General features: G+C 42.1%; 1 protein-coding gene across 2 annotated transcripts; it reads left to right on the top strand.

Moving 5' to 3' along the window:
• Positions 1–172: 172 nt before the first annotated feature.
• Positions 173–18,594, top strand: RETREG3 (reticulophagy regulator family member 3). Of its 2 annotated transcripts, XM_014551041.2 has the most exons (10): positions 364–493; positions 2,846–2,889; positions 10,252–10,358; positions 12,181–12,211; positions 13,121–13,247; positions 13,921–14,005; positions 14,684–14,821; positions 15,860–15,942; positions 16,556–16,688; positions 17,066–18,594. In XM_014551041.2, the coding sequence occupies exons 3-10, from the start codon at positions 10,304–10,306 to the stop codon at positions 17,521–17,523; spliced, it is 1,110 nt and encodes a 369-aa protein (XP_014406527.2). In that variant the 5' UTR covers positions 364–493; positions 2,846–2,889; positions 10,252–10,303; the 3' UTR covers positions 17,524–18,594. The 2 variants fall into 2 exon arrangements, with proteins under 2 accessions (XP_006175242.2, XP_014406527.2); XM_006175180.3 differs by lacking the exon at positions 2,846–2,889 and having other exon boundaries at positions 173–493.
• The last annotated feature ends 1,207 nt before the right edge of the window (positions 18,595–19,801 follow it).

Genomic DNA, 19,801 nt, shown 5'->3' with positions numbered 1-19,801 from the left:
AGTTCTTGGGATGGCACTTCCTTATTCCTTTGGCTTCAGTCACGCAGACTGCGCGTGCGCCTCTCCGGATTGGGATCGGCACCAGGGACGTACTTTGACGCAGCGTTCTTTTCTCTGAGTGGACGCGAGCTACAGCCTGCGCGCAGGCGCGCGGTGGAGGGAAGCGGCCTCCCCCGCCAAATCGCGCACCTGCGCAGTTGGTGTTATTGTGACTATCGGGCCGTGGCCCCGGATGTTGTGGCTGCCGGGGGGAGATGGCGGAGGCAGAGGGGGTGGCCGTGGCCCCAGGCCCTGCTTTGGGGCCGACTTTCAGGGGCCGCCGTACAGTGTCAGGCTCCTGGGAGCGGGACCAGCAGGTTGAGGCGGCGCAGCGGGCCCTGGTGGAGGTGCTGGGGCCTTACGAGCCTCTGCTGAGCCGGGTGCAGGCAGCCCTGGTGTGGGAGCGGCCAGCCAGGAGCGCCCTGTGGTGCCTGGGGCTGAACGCGGCTTTCTGGTGAGAGAACTGGACCCTCGGAAACCCTCCGAGGCGCGAATTCGTCAGGTTTCTCTAGGGCTCTATCTCTCGCCTCCCCTGTTTTCTTCGCTGCACTGGCTCCTTCCTGTACCTGCCTAATTCTGCCTCACCTCCTTCCACTCCGTCCCGCCTGCGGCTTTGGCACCGCAGTTATGCCTTCCAGTTGTCTTCCCTGCTTTACCTGCTCCCGCATCCTCGCCCCGCACATCTGGCAGGAGTTTCTAGTAACATCCTGAGCTGTTCGCAGTGAGCGAGGGCGCCTCACTTTAGCCAGGGGAAGCTGTGCCCTTTTAGGGCCATCACCTCCTCCTCTTGCCTGCTCAAATGTGGTTTGAAGACTGTCTCCAGAGATTTTAGTAGTAATTTTTGGGCTAGATGCGTGAGGCGTGAGATCTTGAATAGGTATCCATAGGTGTGATAAGGAAAGCTTGAGCGATCTGAATTAGCATGTTAGACATCCTTTCTCCCACTCAGGGAACTTTGTGAAGTCTGAGCGTCAGTGAGAGACTCCGTAGCTGTAACTTGAAAGAAAATTATACGCTTTTAAAGAACAGTTAGGAAATAGTGATTGTGAGATTTCACACGTTTCAAAGCCACTTATGATGGCAACTCCTCCCTGTTCGAGGAATTAGGGAGGCATTCTTTAGCTACGTTTATAGGCAGGGAAATTGAGGGTGATTAATAGTGCGTGTGAGTTTTCCTGAGCTGGAAAGCTATAAATATGCTGTAGAATCTGTTTGTGTCATGCTCTTTGAAAATGGAACTGCTTCTCCTCTCAGTTACCATCACCTTAAGAGGTCTTAGGTCTTCAGAGGATCTGCCAAGCATAGTTTGAATTTATTCATAACTAGGGACATATTACTGATCAAATTCCAAGGGACCGAAGTGTAGGAGGGCTTCTACAGTGGAATGAAATAAAGCATTTCTGAATAAGCCTGAAACAGAGCGAAGTGTATCGTTCCCCCAAAAAAGTTTTTCCTAAAAATGGTTTTCCTTTTGAAATTCTTGGTTTTAAAACCAAAACATTTGTTATCCTTTGTCTGAAGAAGATTTTCCAGTGAGCTAGAGCAAAACAAACAATTCCAAGCTCATTGACAGGAACACCTAATATCCAGCTATTACATCAATCCTCTGACAGTTGAAAGGAGACCCAGGATAAAGGTGTCACAGCAGTCTCTGGCATTTGTTGCTTATAAAATCTTAGGGAAACTTGATGATAAGCTTTTCCTACATTTTTCATTTATTTTTGGTAGTGCTTCTTCCTTGATCCCCTGGTACCTGCCTCCCTCCTGTTGCTCTTTGTCAAAAACCCTTAACTGTTACACCTCATTCTGGAGCATTTTCCAAAATGACCTTTTCTTCCTTTACTCTCAGCCTCCCCATCCCAATCTTAACCCCAGACCATTTAATCAAACTTCATTTCCTACATTGGAATTGTACTCCTTGGAAAAAAAGTTGATCCTCATTAAACCAGTTTGTATCAAAGTGTGACTGACCGATATATAAAAACTTTATCAGGATTTAAATGAATCCTGATAAACCAAGGGTTTATTAATGCAAATAGATCAGTAGCTTGTATGTTGTTACCTTTGAGGAGAGGACTTTACACGTGCCTCTTGCCTGAGAGATTTTTGAAGTTGAATGTGGGGTTGAAGTCTGCACAGAAGGAGCTGTTCTGAGACATCTTTAAATGTTAGTTACCTTTAATTTGCTGGCCTCTGATAGTGTATACTTAAGTTACTAATATACTATGTTTAGAATCTCACTCAGATCCCCTTTTCCTACTCTTGAGTCTCTTTAAGCATTGTTGTGATTGGTCTTTATCTCTGGCATTTCCTGGTAGCCTGCCTGCTGAGTATCCAGAAGGCAGTTCCTCTTGTTACATTCCCATCAGGCTCTAAGTAGGTGGGGGAGAGATGTAGCAAAATGAGGGTGTGACTCTTGAGAGCGACAGAGCAATTGGGTATGCCGTTTATGGAGAGGACTCTTACCTGTGAAGGGTTCAGAATGACTGATAGTGTTAAGGCTCTAGAGGCCAGGGTAGTTTGGCATTGGAGTTCACAGGATTGTTTTAGGAAATGAGCTTCCTTGGAACGTGGGTTGAGGTTCAAAATAAGACTTCACATACCAGTAACATCACATTGAATATGGGTGTTGACGTTTTGCTTAGGAATGTCAAAGAGTGACTGTTTAGTTCTCAGACTTTATTTAGGAAACGCAGGAGGATTGTTGGCTCAAGTCAGAGAGAAGTCAAATCTGGAATATTTTATTTTTCCTTCATTGTTTTGATTAATGATACGTCATTAACTGAGGTGTTTTATACATTTTGAGGTATTAGAAGACTGGATAGGAGTACAAACAAATCATCAATTCAGGTAGGTAGCACTTAATTTTCAATGTTTTATCTTCTCAGTTGAGGTTTTTCTGTATCTGTGAATGTGCCCTCTGACATCTTAATTTTAAAAAGAACATAAAAGATAGGGGTAGATGTGGATGCCTTGTTACTAGAGCATTTCAAGACTTTCACTCTTATTTTCAGGTTCCAGGAAAATTATAGTGATCATATCGGAGATCTTCCAGCCTGTATTGCTTCTGGTCACTGATAAGTTATTTTCTCCAGTATAATAACGGAAATGTCAGGCCTTCCTTACCAGTCACCTGTATTTTCATTAGCCTCAGCACCACCTGTAAGTGACTGATCTGGGGGAAGAGTATGAGTCAGCAAGAGTGTATCCTGACAGGATCAGAAAAGAGCAAGTTCTAGTAACTTTCTGGTTGGACCCATACCTAAGAGTTAAGGGGAGGACAAAGGAGCCCCGGAAACATGTGTGATCTCTGAGCTCCTACTCCTTCTATGAAGAGCACATGGTGCAAGGAGGGCTAGATGATGACTGCTGAGCTCCTTTCCAGTTCTTAACATTCTGTGACTCTAGGTGGTCTTTAAATTAGGAATATTGATTTAGAATACTCCATAACCTGTTTTTTTTTTTGTTAAGAGATCTCTGTTGGGATCTGCTTTTACAGTCACTAGTCTGAGTTAACCATACTATGTTCTAGGGGATATTATGGAGTCTATTGTTTTCACAATTGAAAAATTTGCAAATTTATTTCCTCTCTCCGCCCCTGCCCATTAAAAAAATGACCCAAAAAGGCATTAAAGGTATACAGCAGTTCTGATTTAAAAGATTAGAATTTGAGTAAAAACAATGGAAATAGGAAATGGAAGGGAGGGCCTATTTAAAATAAGACATTTGTTCTGTGAAGAAAAATCTACACATCAAATTTCAGATGAAATCTATTGAGCAAATGTTTCTGATGATAGTCTTTGGAGAGATCTTGTTGCTTTTGGTAGCCAGGAAGACTCGCAGAGATGCCTTGGCTTCCCTTTTTTTGCCTCTGTTTTGTAATCAGTTTTTATCGATTCTAATTGTAAGGTTGGGTGCTTTCTGCCCATTAATGTAGCGTAGGTCATTTGCAGCTAGCTGGTTTGGTTTATGGTTTTGTGCAAGCAACAACTACTACTACATGATATAGGTCTGGTTAATTTTTTTTTTTTTCATTCTAATTTACCAGTGACTGGCTCATTAACCAGCAGCCACAAGTGCTGTACAATAATGGGCTTTCTATCCCTGTAGGATGGGATGCTTTGTTCTGAAGTGCCACTGAGACAGGCTTACTCTGTAATAACAAAGGAACCCAGAAATAGTGTATTCTTTGAAAAGAGACATGTGATCTTTATTTCATGTATGATTACAGCAAACTTTAATTTACCTGTGCTAATGATGAGGATCCATGGTATAGTTAACCCCAAAGAGTTGTTTATTTTTGTAATTTCTCATGATTTTTCTGGACACCAGACTGTTTTTCTAAGGAATGTTTTATTTAGACTGATAATTAATTGGATTTTAGCCCCTAATAAAGGGAATGGGTAATTTATAAAAGGACAAAAAAGCCAAAAAATAATAAATCAATGGATATATAAATTTTTACTCATTAGTAATACAAAAATCTAATATAAATGGCAATGAGTTGCTAATTTCTGCTTGTTAGGCTTTTAAAAATGGTAGTAGTTTATTCTGGGCAAAATATGGAAAAACTGCTGTTTGGTTGATAGGAATGTAAATTTGATAGCCTGGCTGGAAAGTAATCTGGCAACACGTTTTAAGATACTTAAAAAATTATTGCCTTTTCAGAGGCTGGGAGAAATGGGGAGGTTTCTTTTGAGGGTGATGAAATGTTTTAAATTAGATAATGGTGATGGTTACACAACTCTGAATATAGTAAAAACCATTGAATTAGACAGTTTAAAAGGGTAAATTTTATGGTGTGCAAACTGCATCACAATAATGCTGTTACCAAAAAAAGGTACTAGTACTAGCTAGTACTTCCATTTAGTTAACTGTAAGTAAAGTCAAAGATTTATGCTCAGTGATATATAGTTCAGCTTCTTTATTACATCAAAAATTGGAAACATCTTAGTTCGATTAGGGACAAGTTTAAAACACTAATTGTATCTATGCATGATGTAATCATATTAAAGTTTTGGATGCTTTTCTGGTGATAAAGGAGAATATATCTATGTATTGTTAAAGGAATGAGGAGGTTTTTAAACAAGTTATGCTATATACTTCCATGGAGTTTTTATATGTGAATTAAAAAAAAACATTTTGGGGTATGTATGTGGATGAAGGGTTATTTTTTAAACATTTTACTATGGAGAATTTAAAACATTTATGTAAGACAGAATAATATTATGTATCACCATGTGCCCAGCTTTAAAAATATTCAATTCATGGCCAGTTTTGTGTCTTCTATACCCAGTTCTTTTTCACCTCCTCCTTTCTTGTTTTGAGGCAAATCCTAGATGTCACATCATTTAATTTGTAAGTTTTTCAGTATGTGACTCTGAAAAATAAAGACTTTAGTAAATTATCACTACCGGAGGGGGAGGGTATAGTTCAGTGGTAGAGCGCCTGCTTATTAGCATGCATAGGCCCTGAGTTCAATCCCCAGTATCTCCATTAAAAAAGAAATAAATAAACCTAATTACCTCCCCCTCCAAAAAGAATACAAATAATAAATAAAAATTAAAAAAAAAATCACTACCATTATAACATGTAAAAATTAATGTTTCCAGTCAGTGTTCAGATTTCCAATTTTCTCATAAATGTCACTTTGTGTTTTTAAACAGTTCATTTGGGTTAGGAGCCAAATTAAGTCCACATATTGTGACCAATTGTTCTGTTTTTTCTTTCTACATCTCTCTTACTTTGTTGATTCCCTTTCAATCCTTTTCCTCCTTGTAATTTATTTGTTGAAGAAACCAGTATGTCCTGTAAAGTGTCCAAAAGATTGGATTTTGCTGATTATATCCCTGTGGCTTAACCCATTCCCCTGTGCTCCTCTGTGTATTTCCTGTGAACTGGTAGTTGGATCTAGAGGCTTGGACAGATTAAAAAAAAAAAATTTTGGGGAGGCGGGGCAAGACTTTTATACTGGTGATAGTGTACTAATTTTGTTTTTATTTTCTTCCTCAATTATTACTTATATTTTCTAAACTTTCCCCAATAAACATGCTTGCCTTTAGAAATAAGAAAAATAAATATCATTAAGGAAAAACCTCTTGTGAGCTGACAGTGGGTAGAAGGAGTAATGGGCTGTGGGCAATACACAGATAATTCACATATGAATAGTATCCAGAGTTGACTGCATTTGTAGTTGTTTTTGCTCAGTTAGGAAGTTCTCACGCTGATTATAGTTGCTGAAAAATGTTTTGCGTGTTGTCTTATCAAACTTGCACACTTACATATGCATGTGAATTTTTTGGCCTGCATGAATAGACTTTGCAGGACTAAACTGAATGAGAATCCTCCTTTATTTTTCCTCATCGCTTATCTATACGAGTCTCACAAGTACTTTATCTTCAGTTTTGTCTTGTCCTTGTACAGGGTTGCATAGTTTTTTGTTTTTTTTTTTTTATAGGTAGGCTTCCAGGTTACCTCCATAAAATGATAGGTGTAATGTGACTTCAGTATATCCCAAACACACCAGTCTGAGACTGATGCTCGCTTTTTGTTTAGGAATTTAGTATTGAGGGCTGAAGGAAAGGAGCACATGCTTATCCATATTCTTTTATAGTTGATGGTCATACCCCTATGGGAATTAATAATAGTTGATATTAATTGTCTGGTTACCTTGAAGAGGTCAACTCTAGTGGTTAGAGGTGATTTTTCCATTAATTAAGTTTTAATCTATATGGAAGAAACTGTTTTCCCAAGAGTTATTGTACACCACACTGAAAAACTCTTCTTCCTCTTAAGTTTCTGCATTGGCTTGTTCAAGAAAAGGTTATCCTATATTTGGCTCTAAAATTGAATTATGGACAGGATTAATTTTGTTCAAGCAGATGCTCAGAGTTTTAGCCTTCATAACCCAGAAAATACACCCTTTGTAAAAGTCTTTGCTGATTCACCTTCATCTGCAGGATAAAATCCAATGCCCTTTGTCATAAAAGGCCCTTCATGATCTGACTACTGCCTCTCTCCCCGTACTATCCCCTCCCTCTGTTCTTTATGTTTCAGTTCAGTCAGAATACTTGTAGTTCCCTAAATATGTCATGCCAGCTGTTTGTTCTCCCTATCTGAATGTCCTCTCCTTCCCCACACCTTTTTGCCCTGTTGCCTTACCATTTGTCTTTAAAATTCTGGCTTAGATGTCCTCTTTGTTATTACCTTGTCATGCTGTATTACAAACACATACTGACATTAATACACTTGAGAATAAGGTCCATGTTTTTACTCCTTTTCCATAACTGTGCTACTTACCACAAGGCCTCAGCATATAATAGGCAATTAAAAAATGTGTGTTTAATTGAGGTGAAGCATAGGTGGGGGCTATAACAGGCTACTAATATAGTCCTCTCTTGGGGAAACAGTATTTTTATTGCCATCATCTTTGGAAAACTGACCTTTCTTAGGAGAGCTTAATATCCTTTCCCTACCCCAATGTATATTTGTGGTAGTAATCATGATCTGGGAAGTGGAGATTGTAGAGAGTCTGGATTGCCTCCCCAGAGAGCCCTTTCAAGTACTCTGGAGAAAACAGAGACACGCCACATCTGGCTGCTGGGACATGGAAGCAGCAGCACTGGGGAGCAAAATGCTCTCGAGCCCTTATCCCTGGCCTTGTTAGATTTCCTTGTTTGTTAGGATGGTTTTGGAGAGAAGATTGATGGCCCAGGGCAGCTGTGGAGGCTTATATCTGTTAAACTACTTTCATTCCTTAATCTCATGTATAGTTACAGTATCCTTCAAGTGATGGAGTGGAAATATTGGAATAAAGTTGTCATTGGTGATTGGATTTCTAAGTTCTCAGTTCCTTCCATCCCTCATGCTTTGTATAGTTTTAAAAATTATGTAACATGGATTCGTGTTTATTGAAAACAGTGCAAAAACGTCTGGAGACCAAAATTAAAAGTTCCTCTGTATGCATATATATATATTCATAGGTACACACAGATAAAGCTTTTTTCTAATATAAAGATTATACTCTTAGTATCATTCTGTGAATATGTCAAGTCATTAGGTCATGTGTTGAGTTGAGAAGAGGAGAGGTCATTTATAACCAACCTTTGGTCATCCTTACCCTTGTTTGATCAGTTGCTGTGATGGTAGCTAGTAACCTTTCTACATCCTAAAACTAAATAGAACTATGTGTTAGGCATGTATTAGTTACCTTGTATTTTCTTCATCTTTTTAGCAAGATCAACTATGATATTTTTACAAGTGTTTAAGTATATTGTTTCTAATACCTGCAAACAATCCAGCAAGATTTGTTGTTGTTAACATCACATATAGATGGAGAAACTGAGGCTTAAAGAGGTTAAGCTAATTTATTCAAGGTCACACGACTAAGAGTGACTGTTCAAATAAATAAACTCAAGTCAATCTAACTTTAAACGTTATACCTCACTGCCCTGCTAAACCACCTCTCTGGTGATGCATTTGGCTTCCAGCTAGATCTTAGAACAGTGTTTCTCGAATCATCTGCAGTGAGAGACTAGTGTTGGTTTTCCCAGTCTGTTTCAAATCAATACTTTTGTAAAATAAAATATAAATGAGTTACTAGATAAATTAAGTTTAAACAGATCTACAAAATACAAGCCCAAATATATTCTTATATTCAAAATTACTTGGTCAGATTGCTATAAGAACTTCTAAAGGCTTACTTTCTATTTCTATACCTAGTTTCCCACAGCCTGGTAAAGTCACTGGACCACCGACACTGCAGGGTGCTGCCCTAGAGGCGCTGGAGTGGTATGATAGGAAGACTCATAAGAAATAACTTAAAAAAAATTATTGTGAAAGATTTTTAAATACATAGAGAGAATAACATAAAGAATCCTATGTACTCATTCATCATCCAGCTTCAGCAATTATCAGCTCATGGTCAGTCTTGTTTCATCTTCTTTTACACCCTTTCACTTGCCAAACTGTTATTTTGACACAAATCCCAGATATTATATCATTTCATTCATAAATATTTTAGTATGTATCTCTAAAAGATACTTTTTAAAAACATAACTTTTGGAACATCATCACACCCAAAAAATTAACAGTAATTCCTTAATAGCTTCAGATGTATTGTCAGTGTTCAGATTTCCCAGATTTTTTGTAAATATCTGTTTATAATTGATTCTTTCAAATAAGAACTAGCTCTTGCTTCATTCTATTAATATGATACATTGTAATTGATTTTTTTTTATGTTGAACCACCATTGCATTGCTGGATTAAATCCCAGAATTGATCATGTTGTATAATCCTTTTAATATGCTGCTGAATTCATTTTGATAATATTTTATTGGGGATTTTTGTGTCTATATTCATAAGGTATATTGTAGTTTTCCTGTAGAGTTTTTGTCTGACTTTGGTATCAGAGTAATGCTACCCTCATTAAATGAATCAAGAAGTGTTCTTCAGTTTTTTGGGAAGAGTTTGAGAAGGTTTGGTGTTAATTCTACAGAATTGACTTCCAGATGTAGCTTCAGTGCTCACTTTCTGTGACTATGACCAAGTCTTTTTACTTTTTTGAGCCTTAGTTCCTTCATCTGTAAAAGGAAGTCTAATTGAATTAGATGCTCTTTTTTTTTTTTCCAGGTTTTTTTTTTTTTTTTTTGCTTATTTATTTAGTTGAATGGTAGTTGATTTACAATGTTATGTTAGTTTCTATTGTACAGGATAGTGATTCAGTCATACAGATATATATACAAACACATACACATACTCTTTTTCATATCCTTTTTCATTATAACTTATTACAAGATACTGAATGTAGTTCCCTGTGCTATACTGTAGGACCTTTTTGTTTATTAGATGCTCTTTAATGCATCTCTGTCAGTTTGTTGTCCTATACCAGGGTCTAATTTGGTAGAAAGATTTTGGTTGCATTTTAACAACTTGTTAATAGTAATGAATTTCTCCCCAAAATGAATAGAATCACAGACTTGAAAGTTGAAAGGAGCTTTGAGAGGTTATTTGGTTTAGTCCTCTGCCTTTACAGAAGCAAATTACTATCTCTGAACCATGGGTAAAATAGCTGAAGTCTAGAAAGTTTAGGTGGTTTTCCCAAGGTGTATAGCTAGGACTTAAGTCTATTTACCACAGAAACTTTAGTGCACATGTTTTTTTCTGAAATTAGCTTAATTGGATAATGATCTTCTGTTTATCCTTCTCTTTAGGTTCTTTGCACTGACATCCCTTCGTCTTGTGTTTTTACTTGCATTCAGCTCCATGATCATTGTGTGTATAGATCAATGGAAGAACAAAATCTGGCCTGAAATAAAAGGTGAGTTTGGTAGCATTTAGAACAATCTGAACCGGAAATGACCTTTCTGTAATTTTCACCTTTAGTTGTAGGGGTTTATGAGGGAGTATGTAGAGCTGGTAATATCTTTTGATGTCTGAGTTATTTGCTTTTAGGAGACACTTGAAGGGCTAGTGCCCTGTCTGTAGTTCCTAAGAGCTGAGTTCCGCCCTTTCCATTGTTACTAAGCTCAGGCAATCTGTATCTACCACCTAGTATTTTCTTGCCCTCAGGAATAAAGTAGTCCTCAAGTTGTTAAAAAATAATTCTAAAAAAAAAAAAAAAAAAAATCTCCTCACTGGATACTATATCATTACCAAGGCAATATCAATTTGCCTCTCAGGAATTAATCTTCTTTTTTTCTTTATTGGAGGTGCTGGTGATTGAACCCAGGACCTTGTGCATACCACTGAGCTATATCCATCCCTGAGGAATTTCTTTTAAATTTTTATTTGTAAAGCACTAAGTTAGGCATTATGACTTACATAAAGTACTCTAAGATATGGTTCCTTTTCTCAGAATTTACACATATGTGAACATAAGAAAAGTTACAGAACAGCACCAGAAATGTCACAGTGCAGTATGTAATCAGTATGTTTGTTATGTATTTTGGCCTTAGCTTAAGCCTTAAAGGAAACAAAAGATTTGCACAGGTAGAGAAATAAGTGTGTTTCTAGAGAGATCAGAGGCTTGATTAGTCTGAGGAACCAGAAGCTGCAAAGCATCTCCTGAGAGCAGGGAACTGATAATTTTCATGGGAGTGGAGAGGTCATTAAAGGGAATAATAGGAAATAAAACAAAGTATGTTGGGATTTGATTTTTTAAAGCCTTATAGTTAGATTTGGAAGTTTAGACTTTATCCTGTGGTAGTGGGTGGTCATCGAAGATTCTTTTATTAAAGCTATATGCTGAGATGATATTAAAGATTAATTTGATAGCATTTTACCAGACCATATGGAGGGAGAAAAGGGGGAAAGAGGGAGACCTGATAGGAGACTACAGCAGTATCTTTGTCAGAAAGAGAGAGGTGTCAGTGGAAACAAATGATGATGGCTTGGAGAGCTGTGAAGAAGGAAGACACATCAAGACTGATAAACATGGGGTTAGAAGAGTAAGGGATAAAAGCCAGCTTTGGGATTTCAAAGCAAGGAGAGTAGGAGAATGGCATTACAGTTAGCAGATATAGGCAGGTTCAGGGCAGTTGGTGTGGGTGGGGAGTGAGAGTGAGGAAAATTGATGTAGGTTTTGGACATGTAATTTTTAAGTGTTGGCAGGATATTCAAACCAGAGTGTACAACTTTTAACTGTATTCCCATCCTATTTTGCAGAGACTTCAAGGAATCATATAACTCATCCACCTGTGTTATGGTGGTGAATTCAAAAGACTTTAGAACATTGTTTGTAGCTAATGGATCTCTTTTTAAATAGGCAGATTTCTAGGGTTTGAGTAGTTATAACATGCCTTAGTAACCTGGTGCAACTCAGACACATCTGAGAGTTGGGATGGACCATTTTTTGTATGCATCTTGGTCCCCAGCTGTAGTAATTAGAAGGGATCCTAGTGCTCCATCTGGATGCCCACCTCCCACCCCGCCTTGATGGAGAAATGAGAAGGCATCAGCCATCATTCCCTTGTCTGCAGCTCCCTAACACGGCAGTATAACATGGTGTCTCCTTTTTATTGGCTATGACTGTTTTCTTTTCCCCAAACCTATTAAAACTTGAGCTGTCAGACCAATAGCCTAACATTTTCATGTTTAGTTTTCCCTACCAACTAATGCTGGTATTTGTTTTAATATTGTAGTGCCAAGATCCGACGCATTAGACAATGAGAGGTATGGAACACTAATTAAATCCCTTGTTGTTGCTATGATTGATTCTCTTGTAATATTCTGGTTACATGTTGTTAACTCCATGTTCTGGACACAAAGTATAAGCTGAGAACCTAGTCTGTTGCAAATAATCATTTTAACAAATCCTAAAGTTCAGGGAGCAGTATGTGGAGATGGCTAGTATCCTCTGATACTTACAGGAGATGCTTCTGAAAAAGAAGCATAATGGTGCCCCATGACCTCACATGCCAACAAATTAGCTGCATTATTCAGCCCTACGGTGAAAACTTAGCATTGTCTCCTGGCTTTTATACCAGGTTATTTAGTGTTTTCTGTGACCTCTGGCTATTTAAAGTTTCTGGTCAGAAAACACATTGGTTCCTGGCATCAGCAAGCCAAAGATTCCTTTTGTGGCTTACAGCTCCTGCTTTCATTTCTCAGTTCATTCATCTCATATGTGTGATCCAAGGAATTTTCTTTGCTGTGGTTTATTTTGGTTTTGCTTTACTTGTTTTCTCTCTGCGGGGCACATCCACCATTGTCTCCCCACCTTGCAGCAGTGGTATCAGACTGTGCTTTACTTTTTTCCCTGGATTGCAATCACAGTGAATTGCAATGGTCTGAGCACAGGAAAGATGTTTCTAAGCACAAAGAGCTGGTGGCAGGTTTACACACGTGGATTGGGCTGCTTGCTCACAGGGTGGAGTTGTCAGAACAAGTTTGCCCTCCTAGTCCTTGAAGTCAAGTTTCAACCTGGTGAGCCAAGAAGAGTCATGCTTCACCTCCAGAACACCTAGGACTAGCCACTCCCCAGCCCCTGTTTAAACCCGGAAGCATTGGCTGCCTTCACAGCAAGATGGGGGGGATCCCTCAACACCCTTCTTTCACAGCTCCCCCTTCTCTCTCCCATAGCTGGGGCTTTGTGCACCCTCGGTTGCTCAGCGTGCCCGAGCTCTGCCACCATGTAGCTGAAGTCTGGGTTAGTGGGACCATTTTCATAAGGAATCTTTTGCTTTTCAAAAAGCAAAACCCAGGCAAGGTAAGACTCTTCTTCCCTTTTTCATTCTCATTTCTGGCTTCTCAGCTGAGTTCATGCTAAACTGAAACAACCCTTTTACAACCTACCCTCATTCAAGAAAGAAAAGGCCATGGTGTTTGTGGAGACAAAAGGAAGTTGTAGGAAGGGGCCTCTGACCAGCCACTAGAACTAAGGCAAGAGCTTGATGACTCCTTTGGGTGCTTGCCACGTAGATTAGGCCATCTTCCTGCCTGATAGTGTCCATGTAAGATGGGAAAGAAAACTTGCTTGTGTGCACTCTGTGTCATGTTAAACATGTGGTAGGTGGTTGGGTTTTTTAATTTTATTTTACTTTGACTTAAAAAGCCCACCACCAACCCTTGTTTTCAGAGAGAATTTTTGGCTAAGTCCTATTCAAACCAGTTTCCCAGCATGAAAGGTGCAATCCTGTGGGGTTAGCCATGTGAGAGGAGTTTGAATAGTAGTGGATATCCTCCCTTTCCTCCCAAACGGAATCACCATTGAATGCAGCAATGGCTAGGTACATGTCATTCTGACATGTCCGTGCTTTACTCAGAGGTCATAAAGAATCATTTCAGTCACATCTCCACCTCATCTGCCTCCCCCACTCCTTGTCCCCACCCCTGTCCACTCCATGTAGCAGAAACTTAATACTGTTTCCTGACTCCCCCAGTTCTGCTTGCTGAGCTGTGGGATACTGACCTTTTTGGCTGTCTTGGGCCGCTACATCCCTGGGCTCCTGCTGTCCTACTTAATGCGTAAGTATGGCATGTACCTCCCCTGTGAGCTTATCCTGCTCATAGCTTTTCCAGCCACAGCTAACACTGGGTCTAGGGCGAGTACGTTTATATTTCATTTCTCTAGGAAATGATCTTTTTGTATTTTCATCTCCTGTTTAGTGTCACGAAAATATCTTCTTGCCTGTATCAGGCTTCCCATATAGAAAGTCCTTCTCTTACTAAGTCAGCCTTAGAAACTGATGAGGGTCCACCAACATATATTGTATTACCAACTATAAAGGACTATCTGTCCCTATCTTAGAAGGGAACTTTTAGGTTCAGTGTATTGTATACGCTGAGTGTATATACCCTGGAGCGCTTTTTTCCCTTGCAGCATTGTTCTGTACATTAAGTTACTTCATATTGGCATGGACTCTGCTTGAGACTGGAAGAACTGAGTAGTGAGGGCTGTGGCCGTTATGTATTGGGAGCTCACATGATTTGTGTAGTTTATGAGGCATTGTTACCATTTGGCCTTGTGTATGGCTCAGTGACACCCATATGCAAGTGATGGCAGAGGAAGAGGACCAGCAGAACTAGGCAGAACTGTTTCACACTAATTGTCCAAACCCTAAGGACACAACGGCAGAGGGACAGGGACAGGACTGTTTCGTGCAGCCCCTTTGCCATTTTGCCACTCTTTCCCACTCCTCTCAGTTGTCGCTGTCATGATGTGGCCCCTTGCTGTGTACCACCGACTGTGGGATCGAGCATATGTATGGCTGAAGCCAGCTCTGCAGCGGCTGGACTTCAGTGTCCGTGGCTACATGATGTCCAAGCAGAGAGAAAGACAATGTAAGTGTCAAGGGGAGGCTTCCTTCCACTTGGGAAATTTGGGGAAGAGAAGGAGAAGCTCAGAGGTCCCTGAAAATGGGAGAAGTAGGGTGTGATTGGTGTGTAGGGGGGTGGTAGGTAAAAGTGATATTCTATTCCAGGGAAATCTATGCAGGCTTACCAATTTTTCCCATTTGGAACGCTAGACAGTCTCATTTTAAACAAATCTGAGGAAAGTTCTCTGAAGTCAAATAAAGACTGTGAAGGTATTCCCAGTGTTAGCTGTTTTTATGAAGTACTTTCTGGGTGCCTGTGCACTGTGCTGGCTGTTCTGCACACGTTGTCTTAGTTACCCTTTACAACAGCCTTGAGAAGAGGGTGGTATTATCCTTTTCTAGTGGAAGAAATTGAAGCTCACAGTTAGTAAGTGGCAGAGCAGGTCTTTTAAATTCCTAAGCTGGGCCTCTTTTTCACTGCTGAAAGCTGCCTTCCAAAAGGAATTTAAAGCTGGCTTCAGAAGCCAGAAGTGTACTAGCCTAAGATCCTCCAATGCACGAATGACCGTTGTGCAGACTTTTTCCTCTCTTCCTGGTCTGGTCGGGTTGGGTGTTTCATTAAGCCCTGGCCTTCAAAGAGCCTTGCACATGGACACCAAAGCCAAGCTCCACCTGATGCAGCCAGTTGAATAGTTTTAGTCCTAAAAAGCCTGACTTAACCCAGGCTGGGCATCTCCCTATGCCCTCTCTATGATAGTGTCCACTGGACACACTGATGTTCAGTCTGTGCCTAGCTGATCTGAGAGTTGTTGATGAGCCTGGTAGTTGATCATCTCACCAGAATGAAAAGGTGGGGTTCTCGAGGGTGGGATGTTGGAAGAGACATCTTTCTCTCCTGTGTTACCAGCTTATATTGCCACTTAGGCCCAGCATCTCCACCCTAGGCATTGGTATGTAGGCTTAGGGGGTTCTCTTAGATTCTCGTTTTATGCCTTTGAAATCCAGAGTGGGTGGGTGTTCCCCTCAAGGGAAGGCGACAAGGTCTTCTGCTCTTTCCACATAGTGCGCCGCAGAGCTCTACACCCAGAACGTGCCACGGACAACCAAAGTGACAGCGAAGAGGAACTTGCTGCCTTCTGTCCTCAGGTATCTTGCATGTGGAAGCTGTATCACTGGCCAGTTTTTTTTTTTAAGCTCCCTTTTTAACCATCTGGTGCCCATGTATAGATAGTAATCAGGTTTTTAAGCTCCTTGTGTGTTCTCCAAGACCCCACCTTCTTTGCTCCCAAGAGCAGTGAGGAGAGAAGCTAGTGCTTATTGGGACTTTGTATGTAGATCTCAACTTGAGCCTGGTGACCAGCACACCCTCTTCCATGTCTCCTTTTTACCCTTACCATCATGGCAGAACTTCTGGAACTGGTGTCATCATCTTTTAAACAGCCCGCCTTAGGTCAGGCAGTGTGTGTATCCTCCTGGCCACCTGTGAAAAGTATTCTCTCGATCAGTTACTTGTTTAAGAGTAAGTGGCTGGTTGATACCCAAGACTGCTTCCTTTCCTGGGCTCAAGATTGATGAATAAGGGTGTTTTCCCTAGGGGAGCAGCCTAAAAGGGGTCAGGAATTTGACTGAAGTCCCAGCCTATGCCTGGTTACACTGCTGGCCTTTAGGGCCAGCTCACTGGTAAAGTAACTGGGGAACTGTTACACCTGTTCCTAATGGCATCATCTCTTCAGGCTTGTTGGTCTTTTCTTTTCCTAAGCTGGATGATTCTACTGTTGCCAGGGAATTGGCCATCACAGACTCTGAGCACTCAGATGCTGAGGTCTCCTGCACAGACAACGGCACATTCAATCTTTCTCGGGGCCAAACACCTCTAACAGAAGGCTCTGAAGGTGAGAGGAAGCTTGGACCCGAGTTGGCACTGGCTCTGTTGCCTCTTAGCTTCCTGGGCAGCAGGGATAGTGCCCCCTCCCCTCCTGCTTTCTGAGCTGTGGATCAGGTGGCCATGAAGCCTTAGGGGTATGGCTCCAGCCAGGATGGTACTGCTGCTTTCCTAGAAATCCTCAGCCCCTTAGTAGCCTCAGGTTTTAGACTCACGGGGGACATAGCGGAGGAAGAAAGGGGAAATTCTTTGGCCAGTAGAGACCACAGCAGTCTTTAAGTGGAGGGGGAAGGCCGACCAGTGCCAGAAATCCAGGGTGGAAAAATTGATTACATGGGGGTGACTTTGTGGAGTTGCCATGTCTCAGACACTCCTCTGTTCTTCCAGACCTAGATGGTCACAGTGACCCAGAGGAATCCTTTGCCAGAGACCTTCCAGACTTCCCTTCCATTAATGTGGATCCTGCTGGCCTGGATGATGAAGATGATACCAGCATCGGGATGCCCAGCTTGATGTACCGTTCCCCACCAGGGGCCGAGGAGCCTCAGGGCGCCCCTGCCGGCAGGGACGAGGCTGCACTGCCAGAGCTCCTGCTTGGTGCCCTGCCTGGAGGATCCAACCTCACCAGCAACCTTGCTAGCCTGGTCTCCCAGGGCATGATCCAGCTGGCCCTGTCAGGGGCCTCCCAGCCAGGCCCTTCTGGCCTACCTCCCCGGAGAGCAACAAGAGGCTTCCTCCGGGCCCCCAGTTCAGACCTGGACACTGATGCTGAGGGGGATGACTTTGAACTTCTGGACCAGTCGGAGCTGAATCAGCTGGACCCTGCCAGTTCCAGGAGCCACTGAGGCAGACTCCCCTTGGGGGTCACTGTGGTTTAGGTTTTTTCTCCCCATTCCACTTAAGGTGAAGGGGCAAGCGAAGAACCCAGGTCCCATCCCCTGAATTATATTTGTATGCTCGGTGGCCTGGCTGATGCTCAGAGGCTTGCTGAGAGAGGATACTCACTCCCCTGCTACCAGCTGGGTGCCCATTTCTGAGCTCAAGTCACTGAAGTGAGAGTGTGCTCCCTGAGGGACACTCTCCATCAGGGTGGTGGTACTTTTGGGGAACAAAGTAGTCAGGGGTATTGGTTCCCTTTTGAGGGGATGCTGCTGTGTGCTTCTAGGTATGGGTGCTCAGTGGCCCTCACTGATAGATCCCTTCCCTTCTTTCATCATCTCCCTAGAGCTTCTAGTCAGGCAGCAGCTGGAAGAGTTACATTGTTATCCTCTTGTGCTAAGCCATGATTTGATCTGTCTTTTTCTAAGCAAGCTTGTCCTTTGGTTCTGCAGAGCAGGCCTGCTCCCTCTGCCCCAGCCCATCCTCATTTCTTGAGGCCTAACCCCCAGTGCTCCAAATTATTGTTTGTGAAATTTAAGAAATGTGAACGTGAGGTGGGAGTGGGCCTCTTCTGCATTACCTTGGGCCATGGGGTCAGCTGGCTGGGAGGGTGAGTGCCTCCATATCTCATGGTCTCACTGAATCTTTTAGAGCTGCCTGGTTATCTGTGGTGCTGCTAACCCCTGGCTCCATTTGCCTATCAGCCTGAGCAATGAGCAAAGCAATACCATACCATGCCCATTTCCATGTTCCTGTTCCTTCTGCTCCTCCTTTGGAGAAGCAATAATTCCATGGGCAGTGTCAGAGTAGCACTTTACAAACGGCTCAGTGGCATTCATCCCAGGAGCCACCAGCTCTTCTTGCACCAGCTATTGTCACTCCCTATTCAGCTCCTTTAATTTTATTTTCAACTGCTTCCCGATTTGGCAGGGCCTGTTGTAAGGATGAGCCCAGTTAGCAAGAATGTGTCTATAATCAGCAGAGCCCCCTGTAAAGGGGTATCTGTTCTGCCCCTAGTGAAATCATGTGAGAAAAAACTAAAAAATGGTAATTAGATCTAAACCTGTGCCTCCCCAGTCAAAGCTTAAGCCAGACTCTCCTATTCTCTTCCCCTCTGCATTAACCCTTTGCTGATCCTCAGGGACCACTCCCCCAACACCCCCATACCTGGGTGAGAGATGTTGGACAGAGCCCATTTTCATGTGCTGCAGGTGGGAGTGTGCATAATATGTTTGCTCTTGGTTGATGGACAGAGTAGAGGCCAGGGTGAAAATAGCCAACAATGAGACGGGAGAAGAACTAGGTGTCTAATTCATAGTCACTTCCCTTTGTGTGAAGTTAGGGTAATGGCCTCTCCCCACTTTAGGGTTCTCAGACAGACTGTGTACACCTCTCTTCTCGGAGCCCAGATGTCTTACAGGTGACCTCTGATGTGGAAAAAAAACAGGAGGTGTGGGGAAGGTGTGGGATTTTGTGTGTTTGCATGTGTGTGTGTAGCATCAGTTCTTGGGAGTTGGTAAGAGGGAGGGAAAGAAGGAGAGCAAAATCTTGGGAAGGTGTTTCCTGAATGTGCGGATCCTGCTCTGAATCTCCTTAGTCCTCCACTGTGAATTGGGATGGGGATGAGGGTGGGAGGGGTGCTGGAGAATAAATCTTGTATGAGAACAATCTTTAAGAGACATGTTGAATGGTATCTTACCCTTGATAGGTCTTCTCTTGTTAATCTGAGGTGTGATTAATTTGAGGAGGTGACAGCCTCAAAAGGGGAAGCCCTTTGTGAGGGATCTATCTGCCTGACCCTATTTTTCCTTTGTTGGTCAGAACAGTCACCATGGTGTGAGGCCACTTCCCCTCCCCAGGAAAGCTCAGACGTGCGTATAACTGGCACTCCTGGCTGCATCAAGCCTGCAGCTCCATCATTTTCAATTATATTGTCCCCTAAACACGTGAAGACAAGTACTGGTTTCAAAGGCTAGTGAGGTTTTAGGTAAGAGAAGGTTTTAAAAAGTAGCACCATGCCTGTCTGGATTGTTTGAGGGGCAGGAACAGCTGCTCTTTGGCCTTCGGCTGACCTCAGAAACTAGAAATACTTATTTCAGGTTTTGTCCCATTGGCCACTGTGGGCAGGAGTGGAAAGCACCTGCCAGGTGTTGCCATAAGATTGTCTCAGCCAAAAGGAAACTTTTCTGCAAACTTTGTGGCTTAAGAGCGGCCCCCTCCCGACCCTCCCTTCAACTACGGCAT

The sequence above is a fragment of the Camelus ferus genome, chromosome 16 (assembly GCF_009834535.1).
Source record: "Camelus ferus isolate YT-003-E chromosome 16, BCGSAC_Cfer_1.0, whole genome shotgun sequence".
In the NCBI taxonomy this organism is placed as follows: Eukaryota; Metazoa; Chordata; class Mammalia; order Artiodactyla; family Camelidae; genus Camelus; species Camelus ferus.
This window is presented reverse-complemented; position numbering and strand designations above follow the sequence as displayed.

Bases quoted from the DNA above. Each gene is read 5' to 3' on its own strand.
- RETREG3 (XM_006175180.3), top strand. From the start codon at position 255: ATGGCGGAGGCAGAGGGGGTGGCCGTGGCCCCAGGCCCTGCTTTGGGG. The intron at 13,248-13,920 runs GTAAGACTCTTC...TGACTCCCCCAG, and splicing joins AAAAGCAAAACCCAGGCAAG to TTCTGCTTGCTGAGCTGTGG. The intron at 14,006-14,683 runs GTAAGTATGGCA...CACTCCTCTCAG, and splicing joins CCTGCTGTCCTACTTAATGC to TTGTCGCTGTCATGATGTGG.